This window comes from Anopheles funestus, chromosome X, assembly GCF_943734845.2.
Source record: "Anopheles funestus chromosome X, idAnoFuneDA-416_04, whole genome shotgun sequence".
Lineage (NCBI taxonomy): Eukaryota > Metazoa > Arthropoda > Insecta > Diptera > Culicidae > Anopheles > Anopheles funestus.
The window spans coordinates 3,212,214-3,227,617 of record NC_064597.1 but is presented as its reverse complement, the minus strand read 5'-3'; the positions used below and the strand labels follow the sequence as shown (position 1 = coordinate 3,227,617).

At 42.0% G+C, this 15,404-nt stretch overlaps 1 protein-coding gene across 11 annotated transcripts in view; it reads left to right on the top strand.

Moving 5' to 3' along the window:
• LOC125762542 (proton channel OtopLc-like) overlaps positions 1–14,889 on the top strand; it is a 31,510-nt gene extending 16,621 nt beyond the window's left edge. For 4 of the 11 annotated variants that reach the window (XM_049424786.1, XM_049424775.1, XM_049424796.1 and 1 more), the window contains exons 2-11: positions 427–794; positions 2,098–2,282; positions 2,374–2,579; positions 3,377–3,625; positions 4,367–4,469; positions 4,537–4,697; positions 4,784–5,742; positions 5,816–6,100; positions 6,171–6,519; positions 6,710–14,889. In XM_049424786.1, the coding sequence (XP_049280743.1) occupies positions 580–794; positions 2,098–2,282; positions 2,374–2,579; positions 3,377–3,625; positions 4,367–4,469; positions 4,537–4,697; positions 4,784–5,742; positions 5,816–6,100; positions 6,171–6,519; positions 6,710–6,850 (2,853 nt within the window). In that variant the 5' untranslated portion in view covers positions 427–579 and the 3' untranslated portion in view covers positions 6,851–14,889. Of the gene's footprint in view, positions 1–426; positions 795–2,097; positions 2,283–2,373; positions 2,580–3,376; positions 3,626–4,363; positions 4,470–4,536; positions 4,698–4,783; positions 5,743–5,815; positions 6,101–6,170; positions 6,520–6,709 lie in introns of all 11 variants that reach the window. The other 7 variants (XM_049424757.1, XM_049424743.1, XM_049424767.1 and 4 more) reach the window with 4 other exon arrangements.
• Positions 14,890–15,404: the final 515 nt, after the last annotated feature.

Here is a 15,404-nt window from a genome sequence, read left to right as displayed (position 1 = left end):
GCGCTTGGACGTGTGTTGTGTCCCCCCTGGAAACATTTAATTGTCCGAATCCGTTTAACCATCCCGGCAAGCCGCAGCAATTGCAGTTCTTTTGGTTTAGGTTATCATTAGCTCGTTAACATTTGCATAGCGTACTGGTGTAAACATTACGGGCCGAGGAGTCCGTATCCCTTGAGGCGTGGCAGCAAAAACTTGATGAGCATCTCATTACCATAATTTTGGTACATCACAACACTGGTCCGCTGTGTAGCTGCTGGAGGTTAGGAGGTTAGGTAAACAGTATCTCAACCGACTGTTCAGTCCAATTGTGTCCAAGTGTTCGGTAGTTGGAAATAGCGACCTTCCATTCCTGGTATAAGCCAAAACTGATATCTAGTTGAGCCGAGTACCTTAACAGTCTGTTTGGCTATTCTTCTTCTGGTGTAGTGGCAGAGATCTCTTCCCGTTAGTGGCAGATTGTTTCCCTATCCGTTCGCATTCGCGTGTGTTCTGTGGTGCGTGTCTGAGTGTGTGTGTGTGCGTAAAAGTTCGTGTGCTTAAGTGGGTTACTGATCGTTTGGTGTGGAGTCGCAACCGACCATGGTCGGTGGGGGTGAAATGAAGGTAGCCACGGTAGACGTGGAAAGCAGCGACAATATGGCCACCTTACCAGTGTCCCGTGCCCACGGGGCAGGTGGTGTCGGCGGCACCGGTGGTACCGCTGGTGGCGGTGGATCCAGCGATACGGCGGAGAAAAATAATGCCGCCAACAAGGAGATGGAGCTGAAGAATGTAATGCCAAAGCCACTGCAAAGGTTAGTTTTAGTATCTGTGGACAAAGAAAAAAAAATCGTTCCTAGTAGAGAAGAGTTTGTGGAGGTATGGGGATACATACCCGAGATACATTGAGGTTAGATTTTGAACGCCATGTTTGAATTCGGATTTGCTGGTGTAAGTAGTAGTAGCAGTGAACTCAATATCGCGACAGTGCGCGATTGAACTCTTTATCCAGAAATTCTTGGCAGCAGTAATGAGAGAAAGCGGGCGGATGTACTCAGCAGCAAGTGGGCATTATTTTTAGGAGTATCCAAGGCCGCTAGCACGAGCACGAGAGAAAGCACACCGGGTAAGAGAGAGAGACCATCGACCATCGAAGATGGAGAGAGAGAGAGAAAGAGAGAAGGTACTAACGAGGTGGAGTGGTCAACTTTAGGCAAAAAGCGATTTGCCAGGACTGACACAGTTCTAGTGAGGATTTCCAGGCACAATTCCCGAGATGAGTGGATGCGAATCTGGGTCTGCACAAATTGGTGTCCATGTTTATTCAGGAAAAAAAATAGAAAAGATTGAGGTTATGTGTGCACAAATCGGGTAACGTCCAGAATGCGTCCTAGTTCGAAGCGTTATTTCTCATTCCAGCGCGTTCCTCATCTCAAGCAAATCCTGTCCACATTGTAGACACTTTAATACATCGAACGAATGCCGTGCATCCTTTCCAGCCTTTCCGTAGAGCGAACTAGAGAGTCGAGTGGCCTGCTTCAAAATGCAGTTGCAGCATACCCTTTTATCCATCGCTCACGGGGGTACAAGGATGGGGTCGAGTACCATTCATCGTCTCACGACGAGCAGGAACGCGACTAATGAAAAGTACATAGACGAGGCATGTCGTTGAATGGTTGCATGCTTTGCTTGCTTTTTTTTTTGCTATCTTCTCAATAAGACCCGGAAAGAGCCCCGTAAGCAGAAGAGCCGATACATTGACAAACGCCGCCGAGTGCTGGCAATGTCTGGACACGTAGACACTTCAATCAGAGATATCAGATTTCATGTTTTGTGTTGGGGATTTTGCAGGCTCTTGGACGCAGGAACCGTGCCTTACCGATGACAAATGGTGGTTCGTTGCTTTGAAGCAAAAAGCAGACAAGACCTGTTCCAGGTTAGGGTGTACTACTCTATGGAAGATATCGTTAGGCACGTCTGGATCTGGTAGATAGTACACGCATCGAAATATACGAAAACCAAAACGAGCAACAGCACTACTGTCCTGCTATCTGCTACTCAAACTTTTTGCTGGATGGAACGTTACTTTAATCCTTCCTTTATTCTTATCACCCGCAGAACCTCACTCTTTATAGTGACCAGTCTAGTCTACGCCATGCTGCTAATCGTCGTGTGCGTCGCGTACGTTATCAGCGACGTCACCACGCACCGTCTGCCTGTGATCTACTACGAGGGCTTCTTCACCTATCTGTACGGTGCGAGCATACTGTTCCTACTGTACGTGTTCTGCTTCCTGCTGCAAGGTAAACCACACATCCGCTTAACACCCAACACCATTCAACTGTTTCATCAACGTTCGGTATCGTGCTTTTTCCCATTTTCCCCCCGTAACAGAGAGTTCCTGCTGCAACGGCAAACCGAAACCACCGAAGGAGAAGAAACCGAAGAAGGAAAAGAAATCGAAAAAGAATGCCGATGTGGAGGCGGGCAAGGAGGGCAAGGATGGAAAGGAAACGGGTGCCGCAAAGGATGGTGCTGGCAAGTCGGCCAAGGAGGAAGCGAAAGGCAAAGGGTCATCCACCAAAGCTAGTTCCTATCAGGTGAATAGCATATGCAACCAGTACCGCTTTCGTTTTGCAGCCCGCGCATTCTCCATTACTTTAGTCCATGTTTTTTTCTATTACTATTGTTGTTGTTGTTGTTTGCCAAAAAAAAAATGAAATCCCCCGTAAACGATGTAGCTGTACAGTGAATGCTCCCCGCTAGAGGAAATTGGGGACTAAATTTAGGTCGCTCTCCTGCTGTCCTTTTGTTGCAATATTGCTGCCCCCTCCCCCCTGTCTGTTGCTTTTAGGACGTATGTCTTTTTTTTCTTTCTGCACAATCGTTCAATCATGTTTCATTTCATTCTTTTTCCGATAGTAGATAAAATTGCTTAATAAACATGATATTGTGAATCTGATTGCCTACATTACGGCGCTAATTGGGCACACATTGACAGCTATAGAATTTAAATATTTAAATAATCATAATCATGTATCAGAATAGGGAATATATAGGTTAAAACGTCTTCATTATTTCGCATTTGATTTAGTTTGTAAATTTGTTACTTTCATAATGTCAAAAACTTCTTTTCAAGAATTAGTGAAATGTGCGCCTAAATGTATGCTTTGAAGGTTGCAATACTAAATGACTTCTTAAGCAGCATTAAAAACAAGCACACCAATGCGTTAGCCTCTTTATTAATGTTTGTTTGTGGGTTTTTTGGGATAATTTGTCTCATTTGTGCTCATTTTTGATATTCGGGTCTCCCTCACCCGCCCCCACCTGTCTCTCCCTGTAACATGTTGTTCCAAAATGTCTATAGTTCAAATCTTTCACGCACGAGTTTGTTCAGTACTCGAAAAAACAGGAAGTATACCCGCGAAAAAAGCGTGATCAGCTGCGCGAATCACAGCGTCGCCGTGAATCGGCAACAGCAGCAACCGAAGCACCAGTTTTATCAGCAGCACCAGCACCAACGACACCATCTGGTACACCCGGAACGCCCGCTTCACCGTGCGCGAGCATATCGTCTACACCGGCCAAACGGAGGGATATCCGGCCCGAACAGGTCCGGTTGCACGCGGAACCATGCTGGGTGCAGGTACACGGCCACACACCTTACCTTTTTGCCTTCCTTTCCCGTTCACGAAGCGGCACTTCAGAATGCCGTTCCGATGTGCCGATCGGGTGTTGACCGAACCTAACCTAGACACCCTCGTCCCAACAACTAACACAAGCAAACGGTGTTTTCCCGTGTGTTGCGTGCGGAATGTGTGCCATACTAACATCTTGCTAATAAAAGTGTTTTTCTGCTTTATCTATTCGCGTACTACTGCGCGTACCTTTTCTTGTTTTTCGTTGTTTCTTTAAACTACACCCGGTGTAGTCCCCCCTTCCCCCCCTTCCCCCCGTTTCCCCCCCCCCCCCCCCACCATCCACAGGTGTTGGTTTGTGAAGCGTGTGTGCTTTAATGCTGTTCTGATTGCAGACTTTCAGGCGTTGTGGCGTGTACTGGATGGCAAATATGGCCGAACGTGCCGCACTCACTCGTATCAGTAGCGAGAACAGTGCGGTTGTATGTGTGTGTGTGTGTACTTATGCTTATCATGCACGAAAAAAGGTTTCCGTTTTTTTTTCTTTCATTTGCATGCTTATCGACGATTGTTTATGTCTGCTTCTGTTGTAGAGTTCATTCATTTCCTCGCACCCATTGTGCTAGTGTAGATGGTTAGCTATCCCCCAGTTGAATGCTTTTCGCTTGTGCTTTTGAGTCCTTCTTACCCAGTGTTAGCGTCTAACCAATGCAAACGAGTGATATACGTTTCGATCATATCAAAAGCAGGAAGCCACACCCAACCCGGAAGCAGCAATGTCTCCACGGTTCAAGCGCAAAACTACTCAGGATCCGGCTCACGGCAGTTTCTTCCTGCGTGTTGGAGCAATCGGTATGTTTCAAGGATTTCTGAAGATTCCATTCGTCGTCATCGATTTTTATCTATCACCCTAACGCAGCATTCGGTCTCGGTACGATGATCTACACCGGGTTGGAGTTTGGATCATTCTTCGAGATCCCATTCACCTCACCCTGCCATCAGATACTGCGTGGCGTCAATCCGCTCCTTCAGATGATTTTCACCTTTATGCAGATGTACTTTATCTTTATGAACGCAAGGGTAAGTGTACCCTAGAGTCCGCAACGAGTTTGTAGCAGCTATTACTAATAGTCTATTTCCTCTTCCAACACACACACGGCAAATAGCTCAATATTCATCGCTTCAAGGTGCTGGCACGGTTTGGACTGATGCATATAGTGGCGACGAACATTTGTGTCTGGATACGTACGCTGGTGCTGGAGTCGCTGAAGGAGATCACTGCCTACCATCAACGGCGCGGTCCGGAACCGGAAGATTCCGTCATACTGGAGAACATCCGTCAGCATACGCTGCGTAACGCTGGTATGGTGATGGGTACGGACCTTGGCCCTAGTGGCGATACCGAGTGGGAACCGCTGAACGTGAACGTGAACGCACAGGAAGATTTGCTCTCACAGGATGCGTCCAGTGTGCTGTCGAAGATAGTGCAGGGTACGGCGCATACCATTACGGAAGCGGCTACTACGCTGGTAACTGCAGCTACGTCCACCTCGACAGCGGCACCCACCACAACGACAATGTCTTCGACGAGTACCTCCACTACGACGGCATCCACCACTAGCACGTCCACTACGTCTACAACACCGGCCTGGATTGAGCCGAACTCTGGTCTGGTCACTACCACCAGCACAACCGCCCGCGGACTGTTGGAACGTCTGCGTGATGTAGTGGCGACGGAGACGACTACCACATATGAAACACAATCGGACCAGTTCGGTAGCGGACATACCCTGTCGACGGCAAACGCAGCAAATGCCACGACCGCAACACCTTTAGCTGGGTCTTCGTTCCTGGACTCGTTCATGGATCATGTGAACTATCTCCAGCGCAACAGCAGCCTCGACCAGACGTACGAAAGCTTGGACTCACTGTTTCCATCCGCATTCATCGCTACCTCGACTGCTGTGTCGACTAATGCGACCGCTGTTAGCTGTGGGCGGGTCAACATCATGGGTACGATCGTGCAGGACTCGGCCCCGTATCTGTATCCGTTCATCATCGAGTATTCGCTGATCGGTGCCGCCGTTATCTACGTGATGTGGAAGCATATTGGACGCTACCCGAAGTAGGTTATAATGCGTTGCGAGTGGAGTCTTTGCTTTTGAACTAAACGAGCTCTGCTCTCACCCCTATTTCAGGTTCACTAACGAGGAAGATTTGGAACACCGTCTGGAGGTGATGCTGTCCCGCAGAGCGGTCGTAATGGCACAGCAGGCCCGCACTGGTCGCGTCGATTGTGTCGGTGCCTCGAAGGGTTTGTTCTTCGGTTTGCTACTACTCGTCGGTTCGCTCATCTGTCTGATCCTGTTTTTCGTGCTTGTTAGACACCCGCAGCTGTCCCTGTTAGCTATTTATCTAGCGGACGTCTCGCACTGTGCTCTAATGGTACTGGCCATCTTCGCTATCATCATTGGCTTCATTCGGTACGGCTTTTCGCCTCATCCACTTCCCTGTTCTTCATCACCTAATATACGTTTACCATTTTACTTTCAGCGTGCAAAATTTGAAGTTCCGCTGCGAGGAGCAGAGCAACCTGAACGATATACTGCTGCGCATCTCCGCATTCGGTCTGTTCGTGTACTCCACGTTCAGCGTTATTGCCGGCTCGCTCAATGCGTTCGAAAGTGAACCGAACTTGTTGGTGATGGTGACGGGTATTGTGGCGGTAGTACAGGTCGTCATACAGCTGCTGTTCATTGCGGACGTTTCGCGCCGGCGCGTCCACCTGCCGGAGCACGATCGCATTAAACCCGGTCGCCAGATTGTGACGTTCCTGCTGATCTGCAACATCTCGATGTTCGCTATCTACACGTTCGAGGCACAGAAAGTGTTTGCCAACCCGGTAAGTATAAGGTGCTGGTGTTGCTCATTTTGTGCGCCTAAAAGTATGCAATTGATATGGATTTTACGCCAAGCAGAATAGAATGTAATATTTTGCATAAATTTAGGGGCATTTGTTCGTGATACACCTGTCAGCATATGGATTTTGTTTTGTTTTTTTACGCTTAATAATTCTTCTGTTCTGTGCGCAGGTGCAATTGGACTTTTACGGCTTCATTGCTTGGTCGCTGATTCAGCGTGTCACCTTGCCGTTGTGCATCTTCCACCGTTTCCACAGCGCCGTCACGCTAGCGGAGGTCTGGAAGACCACCTACAAGGCGCGTCTCGAGTAAACCAACCGTCAACGTACAGTCGCTGCGCAGTGCGGGTTGGGAATTGGTTAAAGTCGTACAACAAAATCAAGTTTCGTGTTTCGAATGCTAACGTGGGGAGGGTAAAGCAACAAATCCTGTAAACGCACACCTCTATTAGGAAGAAATATCCCATTATGAAGATAACGGGATGGTTGGCCCCCTAAATCGAAACAAAAGCAGAGCAGTACAGTACAGTGAACGAAAACCAATGTCCCACGAAGCAATGCAATGGCGCAAGGCGAAAGGGTATGCTCAACGAACAAAAACCACTTATGCATTTGGTACACAAAGCAAGTGTGAAGGAAGAGGAAAACAAAACAAAAAAAGAAGTGATTTTGTTTGAAGAACTGTATTTACTTCCTCCCGACAATTTTTGGACTAGATTCTATTTCTCTATTTTCCAAAAACGGAAAACAAAAAACAATGATAAAAGAAAAAACAAACAAAACCAAAAAACCATTAAGCAAACGAAACAAACAGCATGGTGGTAAAGTAACTTTTTTAAGAGAGCGAAAACGCGACATACACAAATTCTTAACTATAACTTTACACATTAATAATGAATACGAATTATACATTTTTACCGTTCCACCTAACTATATGCCCTCCCGTGTATTTTTAATACCGTCGCCACTGCCGCCGGTTGGACTGTTTTCTACTTCTGTTTGTATTTTAACCTTCGTTGCTTAGGGTTGCGTTTACTACTTTCCCTACTACTTACACGAATGAAGTACATTAAAATCTTCGACGCGGCGAAAAAAAACGGGGGGCAATGTTTTTTGAGCGTATCTCGACGCCGCTCAGAAAGGAGAGCTAAGAGCCCAAGAGGAAGAAAAAAACCTATATGTATTAAAATAAAAAAAAGAATAATATAAAGAAAGATTTGTGTAGACTAATCTACACAGACACACAAACACACACACACTTACACAAACACAGTCGGCAATCTGGTCGAAAATAGTTTTACATGATGGCGGAAGCTACAGACGCTAGAGGCCAACTTTTCGATTAATTTATTTGTTTCGCATGTATTGTGCGTGAAACACTCGATACAGTTTGGAGCGCGATTACTTAGTGGATAAAACGTAAATACCCATATATGCATTAGCAGTGAAGCATGTTGTCGCGAACTCATCCAAAAAAAAAAAGAAAAACAAATTCAGTGATCACGATCTAGTGAGGATTATTTTAGAGATATTTTATTTACGTTAATCGTTTTTGTTTTTGCTTTAGTTTAAAAAAAGAACATCTTTAAGCGCGAGTCAATGAAATACTGTTAAAATTATGTTTACCAAAGCTAGCTTCCTCCCATGTGGGAGCTTTTGCGCTTTTCGGAAGGAAAAATTGGTTGGAAGCAACACAACTAAAACCAAAACCCATCGGGGGGACAGAAGATTTGTTTGGAGCGTTAAAACCCAGCGTTGAGAGGCTGCCGGCAACTAAAAAAAAAATTATATAAACGGAGCTCTCAATACGACCAAAAAGCCAATAATATGCTATGCTCGTAAGGGATGATCCAAGGTTTCCTTCCGGTTTTTTTTTATTTTTAATTGTTTTCTGTTTTTAAATTTTGTTTAATAAAGCTAGATTTGTTTCGAGATATACAGGAATAAAGGATGTCTTTTTTTTCGTTTTTAATGTTCCACTTCACATTTTCGCACGCCAATTACATCGATCTGTTCGGTTACATAACGAAGCCCATTATAGTATCCGTTGAGAAGGAATGTCCTGAAGATGGTGGAAGTAATGCGATAAGCATATACGACCCTTTAGAATAAAGCCAGATTTATGGTGTCAGTATGTGTGCGTGTGTGGATGTGTTTGAGTGTGTGCCGGTGAAATAAAACAAAAAATCTTGATAAGATTTTTTCCCTCATATACACACACATACACATGCACACATGCATACGAGACGAGCATATATACACATAAAAAATATATATATATATACATATATTGGTAGTTATAAAACTTGCAAATTTTATTTAAAACCAACAAAATGTTTCAACAAATGCAACATTACACGAGCGGTGCTGATGAGAAGGTGCCAGAAGGTTTGGACTGCTGGTAAAGTCCGCTTGAGGGAAGAAGGAATACAAGTGTGCGGTTTTTTTTTCGTTAGCAAAACTTTAAAAGCATGCAATGAACGAACGATTTAAATGAAACAACAAACGACGAACGCCATATTTCCGACACTGCAGTGCAACACGCAGTAATGAAACCAATTTTGATAACGAAAATAATACTCGTAATTCTTAAACCAAGATAGAGAGAAATAGAGCAGAGAGAGAGAGAATAGAAGAGAGAGAGAGAGAGAGAGAGAGAAAGAGAAAAAGAGCGTAAGGGCAGTTAATGACAGAACAAAAACAAAAAATACCTAAATGTGAAAAAATAAACAGATGCAAAGTGTACGTACGATTTTTGTTTTCCACAGATAATTGTAAAATGCTACATAAGCAGTTTGTAATAATATTCGGTTTCATTTTTGGTCCGTTTTGAAAATAGGTACTTGCTGCACGGTCGGCAAACAAACTCATTGTGTGTTTGTTCGTATATAGCTCAGCATAGACTACATCATTGGTTAGAATAAGACGCAAAAAAAACAAATTTAGCTTTTGCCACTCCTAAAAAAGTCGAAACAGATTGTTGGTGATTTTTTGTTTTGATTTATTTTTCAATAAGATTCCTCATAAATAAACAGCGGAAGTTATAAAGAAAAACTTATATGGAAATGTTAAATGACTATTGAAAAATGTTTTTTTTGCTACCCTGAGTTTTATAATGCAGGAGTATCGAATAATCATCTGACAAGTTTGGCACTATGTGTGTAATCGTGTCTCAACACAAACAAACGTCTTATCTGTCGAAGCGAGTGAAACGTCAAACGTTTAAGTGGCTGAGTAATGCGTGCGTTAGTGTGCGGAATGTATCGATACAAACAACAAACAAAACAGAAAACCATTCGGTGTCCGTTTATTCGATGTTTTGACATTTGCTTCCGTACGCACACTTTTAACGGGGCGTTAAACGGAAGACCAGTTTTTTTCTTGGTTTTGTAAACGGAGAGAACGCAAATTAACCAAATGTTTGCAAAAACATATAAACAAACCAAACGCCCTGCATACTACCTTTTTTAGCGGATACAACACACTGTTGGACTGGTTGTAACGGTCACAAACAATACATGAATGCCCACCATGTTTTTACAAACGTATTTGAATTTTAAGACCGATGCAAGGTGAACCTGCTCGTAACCAGGATCGATTTTTCGAAATAAAAACAACAAACAAAACACACATCTCCACACAGCCGTAATTGATCGTTGAATAGAAACGAGAACGTAAAGCTAGATATTGTCAATGTATCGATAATAAAACAAAGTAAAAAAATGATTCAAAAAAGGCAAAAAATAAACCCCAAAAAAAGGTCACGCCCGTGTGTTTTTTTTTGTGTGAGGTGGATTTATACAAAATAATAAAACTACTAGTAAATGCATATGATAGTTTGGTGGAAGCAAGCACATTTGCAAATTGCAAAAAAAAACTCCGTAAATGTTATCTGTTTGCGGAAGATGGAAGTAAACAAAAGCAAAACATAAAAATAAAGCCAGAGAACCAAAAACATTAAAAAAAAACAAAGAAACAACAACTAATAACAAGACAAAACGGGGTGATGGTACATATTTAGCAAAACATGGCATACCTGGTTGAACAAACGCACATACAGTACAGATAAACACAATGAAAATGATACCGAAACGAATGATGGAACAGTGAGGAGATGAACACAAAATGAAGAAAGAAAAAAAACATCGAATGTTTTAGAGAGAAACTACAACAACAAAAAAAAACAGCAACAAAATCAGGAGATACAAAACAATGAGAATAGAGGGAACAAAAGAAAGAATGAAGAAGCAAAAAAACGCAGAAGAAACAAGCAACAAAACCAAAGGGCTGGACCATTTATGGGGCATATGCTAACGACTGTTTTGCAGATAGTGCAACAAATGCGTTTAACACTTTTTCATGTTTGATTTTTTTTTGTTCTCAATTAATGACAGTGTGTTGGTTAGCGATAATTGTTTAGTTCTTGTGTACAATATTTTGAGTGAATGTGTGTTTGTGTAGAACATGTAACTAAGAACATGTGCCATCATTCAATTACCAAGTACCAAGCTCCATCAAAGCACTTGCCGACATGTATACACTAATTTAGGTTGTGCATAATGAACGATAATGTAGTTTTTGATATTGAATTTGTGTTCTTTTTTCTTTCTTCCGTTTTCTCCTACATCGTGTGTTGTGATGTGTCGTTTCCAGCTCGTGTTGGTTGTATTTTTTAGGACACTTTATCTTTTTTTTTATATATAAGAAGCTAGCAGCAAAAGTCCATACGGTACTTAGCGGGTAGGTTGATTAGTAGTAGCAGAGGTGTGTAGTTGTGTGCGCTGGTCAGCTCAGAATGCTCAGTGCTGGAATAGAGAGAAAAAAAACACACACACACAAAAAGATAGTGTGGTAAGGCGTGTTACATAGCCATGATAAGAGTATGATGAATATTTGAAGGGTTCGTCGCTTACAAAAATGATGAGTCTTTTGAATTAATTCCTAATATGGTCCACAAGCGTCATTCTAGCTCTTCCTGTTTTGTATTGAATTGATTAGTTTTTTTTGTGATTTTAATTACGAATAAGAAGCTAAAACACACAGCCAAGACAAGAAAAACCCACCCTCTGAACTGATAAAAAAGAAGAAGAAAAAATCGATCGCAACTGCAGCCAAGTTGATGTAGCATAGTGACCTAGCGGCGAAGCTAGTGACGTTGCATCGCACGTACTGACCACTAACGAGTAAGTGTATCTAAACAGTCGTACAGTAAATTCAATTCTAGCATAGTACAGTTCTTGAGACGAACCCCCATACAGCGGCTCCCCACCCCCTTCCCTCCGAATGGGTGACACAAACATAACACTGCCGGCAAGAGCGACTGTTTTTCCCCCATAATCATTGCAGTCCGTTTTTTCCCCCTCTAACGTATATATTCACTAGAACCATCATTCGTCACACGTACAGATACAGACGTCACATTTTCTCTCACACACACACACGTAAAACAAATACACAAAATGTTAGTGAAGCCAGTTGATTGTACTAGTAGATGTGAGGGGAAAATATAGTACACATTTTGACAACAAAGAAAAACCCAAAACCATGCCACTTCTGATCAATAAACACGAAACTAACTGAATAGCAAAACAAGTGTAAATGCACACGTATGCATTCATGTATGGCCATCCAATTACATATCACCCTCGTAAATCGCTCACGTGCTGTCATGATCAAAAGCAAGCGATGGGTTGGACAAAGGAAATGCATTGCAAAATGGTGAGTAAGATTAGTTTGCAAGAAGTTGAAAGAAGAACGAAAAGAAAAAAAGAAAAGTTTTCCTAATCTGTCGAAGGTATATATGTAAAGCAAAAAAAATCAAAGTCAGAAACGACGATGAAAAAGGTAACAAACAGAAGGTAAAAGAGTGGCAAAGTGATTGAGATTGGTAGTGAAATATTTCATGTGAAATGTTTCACAAATTTTAATGTGTGCAGTGCAAACAAAAAACGGGGTGCACTAATTGTAATCGGAATCGGATAAATGGCACATGTCCTGTCGAGGTGAATCGTTCGCTTTGCAACATAACCAACCAGCCAGCAAAAGGAAGGGCAAAAAACAAAAAAACACAGACTAAACAGAGAAGCAATTGAATTTCCAATCCGCCAATCTGTCACACAAGTTAGCATGCAAAGAACAAAAAAACGAGTAAATTTCAAATAAAATAAATACGATATAGCATAGATAAAACGTACATTGCAAAAGATCCATTTCCATTGTAATCATTATTCTTACGCAATTCAATCTACGACAGCAGTAGCATCCAGTTTGACGCAAAAGCCGACACGTAACGCATTAAAAAAAAAATACAAACAAACTTTCCAACTGTTTCCAAACGACCGATGGAAGCGAGCGAGACCGAATTTTAGTATCGATAAAGCGTAAAGTAAAGTAAATATAAAACAAAAGCAAATCAATTTTCTTAGAAAATTGAGCCATTATGGCAATATGAACATTAACACTGGTATAGAAAGAAGCGAAACAAACCAAACAAATCTACAAGAAAGTAATCCCTCATACGTTCACAACATCAGCGCAAAAGAACAACAACAAAAAAACACACAAACTCACATACCCACACTACCTACATGTGATTTGTTAATGGAAAGTGTAACGAAACATGTATAAAGAAGTTTATATTTTGTAGTAGAATAAGTTTCGCTTTGTTTTGTGTTAAGCAAAGCATGAAAAAGCATACATACACACTTATACCGCACACCAGAACAGAACGAACAAAAATAGAAAATACGTACCACATTTCGCCACATACGAAAGCGCGTGCACAGGATAGAACAACTGAAAAAATAACAAAAAACAACAATCAAAGCATTACAAATACATTAAACAAAAATTCATGCAAAACACAAACAGGAAAATAAGAAAGTAGCGCAAATGAAACAAAAAAAAGGGGGAAAAAACAAAAGATAAAAAGAAAACAGCTACCGAAAAAGGCGATTTAACAACAGATTATAAGAAATGTTTGTATATTTTTATAATGAAGCAAATCAAATTTTGTTAAACATGGCCCTCAATTATTGATCGAAATCCCTTTCCCTTTGCAAAAACAAGATACGAACAAAAACAAAACTACGTACACTTAGAAAGAAAGCGAATGAAAGAGAGAAAAGGAAAGAGAGAAATGGTGCGCTACATGTTAAAATCACAAGCTTGATAGCAGGGAAAAAAGGGTGTTAAACATTCAAATGATGCGTCAGTTAAATCTAGCGGGGAAAGGGATCTAGATCTAGTTGTGATTATGTATACATTGTACCTTCCTTACGAAACAAATGAAGAAGAGAAAACAAAAGTAATCAAAAACAAAAAAGTACAGAACCGCATTACAATGGTGTCGGATGTGGCAAGGAACGCATGTTACTGGCAGACAAAGTTTAAAGAATCTGACATGGGAAATGTATCTACAGAAATACGACCCGTTTACGTAGTTGTATTTTGTTTTATTTAAAATTTATGTTTAATTTCAAAAAGTAACATATTCTTTGAATACCTTTGATACAAAACAAATATTCTTTTACAATTTTAAAATAATTGTGCTTAAATCTCCTTCCCAATTAACTATTTCGTGGTTTTAGTTTAGCTAAAAAGGGAATTTGTATTAAAACACCATAATTTGTCGTGAGCACTGCATACTTTCAGGCGCAGCGCTAATTCGTATTACCCGCTATTTGTTGATTCCCTTTAACATTAAAAAACAATGATTCTGCTAAACACTTTAAGCAAGCGAATGCAATGAAATGGAGAAGTTTTGAAATGGAAGTGAACGTCTGCTATCATGAGGCACCTTTCTAGGGCAGAAGCAAGCTTTCGTTGACCGTTTCTCGGTAGTAAGCAGGTAGCAAGGAAGCAAACGGTGGGTTAAATAAAACAAAATATAGAACCACCTGCAAACAAGTAGACAACGTAGCGACACTACGCTTCTAGACGTTAGGAAAGATGTAGCGAATGAGCAACTGGTAAAACGGAAAAAGGAAAAGAGCGTGCCGAACATTGTGGGCGTTTTTCGGTTTTTCTTTTCGGTTTGATTGTGTTCCGATATAGGGGCAGTGCTCACTGGATTGCGGTTCGCAAGGTTAAATTACAATAACGCAAAGATACTAGTGGCATCAATCTAACAAAAAAAAAAACAAACTAAATGATTACAAACAACCAGAAGCACACGCAAAGCGAGCTATGTTTCGCAATACCTAAGCAGCTATCCAGGCGGCTTAGCGTGTGCGTGTGGGTGCGGGTGCACCCGCACCTATGTGTGAGTGTGTGTAACGATCGATCTCGTAAGTGTAGGAATCAGTTGATGGAATAAAATTTGAACCTATTTGGCTAAAGAACTGTATCGAATTGACTGTGGGTGTGTGTTTTTGTTTAATCCGTAAAATGACCGAAACTGTTCGAATTAAGTATACAAGATATTCAACCTTATACTATAAGGTCGACTTGTTCTATTCGTAAAAGAGCTAGTTGGAGACTATCAGGGGGAGACTCTTGTCGGGGGGAAATCACTTATCAGGTGATGGTGAATGGAACTCTCAGTATCCTTTGCTACCACCAATGGGTCTCTCTCTCTTCTTGCCTTTAACGACCTTACAGGTCACGTCGGCCATTTCTGGCTTACTATACTTATTTTACCACGTAGCCGGATAGTCAGTCCTTGCTATGGGGGGGACCATTCGGATGGGATTTGAACCCGGTCCGGCCGTGTGGACTGGCGCCGTTTATCACAAGCACCACCGAGCCGCCGGGACCACCAATGGGTGTTGACACCAATAAGGATCTTGCTAATAAATCCTGGCTTACGTAGGGGTGTACGTACAGATAGATGCGTCCGCCAGAAAGACCAGAATATCACAATGACA